The sequence below is a fragment of the Glycine max genome (assembly GCF_000004515.6).
Source record: "Glycine max cultivar Williams 82 chromosome 3 unlocalized genomic scaffold, Glycine_max_v4.0 Gm03_scaffold_135, whole genome shotgun sequence".
In the NCBI taxonomy this organism is placed as follows: domain Eukaryota; kingdom Viridiplantae; phylum Streptophyta; class Magnoliopsida; order Fabales; family Fabaceae; genus Glycine; species Glycine max.
In genome coordinates, this window is record NW_024464659.1 from 1 (window position 1) to 797 (window position 797).

General features: G+C 38.8%; 1 protein-coding gene across 1 annotated transcript; it reads right to left on the minus strand.

Moving 5' to 3' along the window:
* Window positions 1-21: 21 nt before the first annotated feature.
* LOC106798144 (uncharacterized) lies at window positions 22-644 on the minus strand (the record flags this gene model as incomplete). The annotated part of the gene is made up of 1 exon (XM_041013670.1): window positions 22-644. A coding segment is annotated over exon 1 (595 nt), but the record flags the coding sequence as incomplete, so codon positions are not given.
* Window positions 645-797: the final 153 nt, after the last annotated feature.

Sequence of the window (797 nt, forward strand, 5' to 3'; positions counted from 1 at the left end):
TGGTTGATTCTTCTTGAAAACGTGTTGCACCCTTAACATCAACTTTATGATGTTTGGCAGGCAAAGCACCTTCGACAACACGATCTTGCCTCATCATCCTTCGCTGCTCTTGAGCTTGCAGGGCATGTAGCACTTCTGCCAATGTGATTCTCGACAGATCCTTTGTGTTCTCCAATGAAGCTATAGATGCTTCATACCTCTCTGACATCGTTACCAAAATTTTCTCTACAATTCTAGAATCAGCAAAATCACTTCCCAACAACTTTATCTTGTTGGCAATACCCAACAATTTGTTTGAGTATTCTTTGATTGTCTCTGACTCTTCCATCCTTTGAAGCTCAAATTCCCTCCTTAAATTCAGCACTTGCATGCTTTGTATTCTATCATCTCCAGTGTATTCCTTTTTAAGATAATCCCAAATTGCTTTGGGTGATTTAAGAGTCATGATTCTGGTGAATATCATTTGTGAAACACCAGTGAACAAACATGACCTCGCCTTTGCCTTCTTCATCTTTCTTTCCTTGTGATTTTTAATTTGGGCCATGGTGGGATTTTCAGGCAGCGGATATATTTCATAATCCTCTTCCACAGCATCCCACAAATCCAAAGACTCCATGTAGGATTACATTTTCACTTCCCAAAGATTATAATTCTCTCCATCGAAGATTGGAAGAGTTATGTGAGAAAAACTTGCTTCACCTTCCATGGTACAGGTCCCGTAAGAATAAGGCTCTCGATACCAATTGTTGATTTTGTGGAGGAAATTATAAAAAATATAGGAGAAAAGAGAGATAATA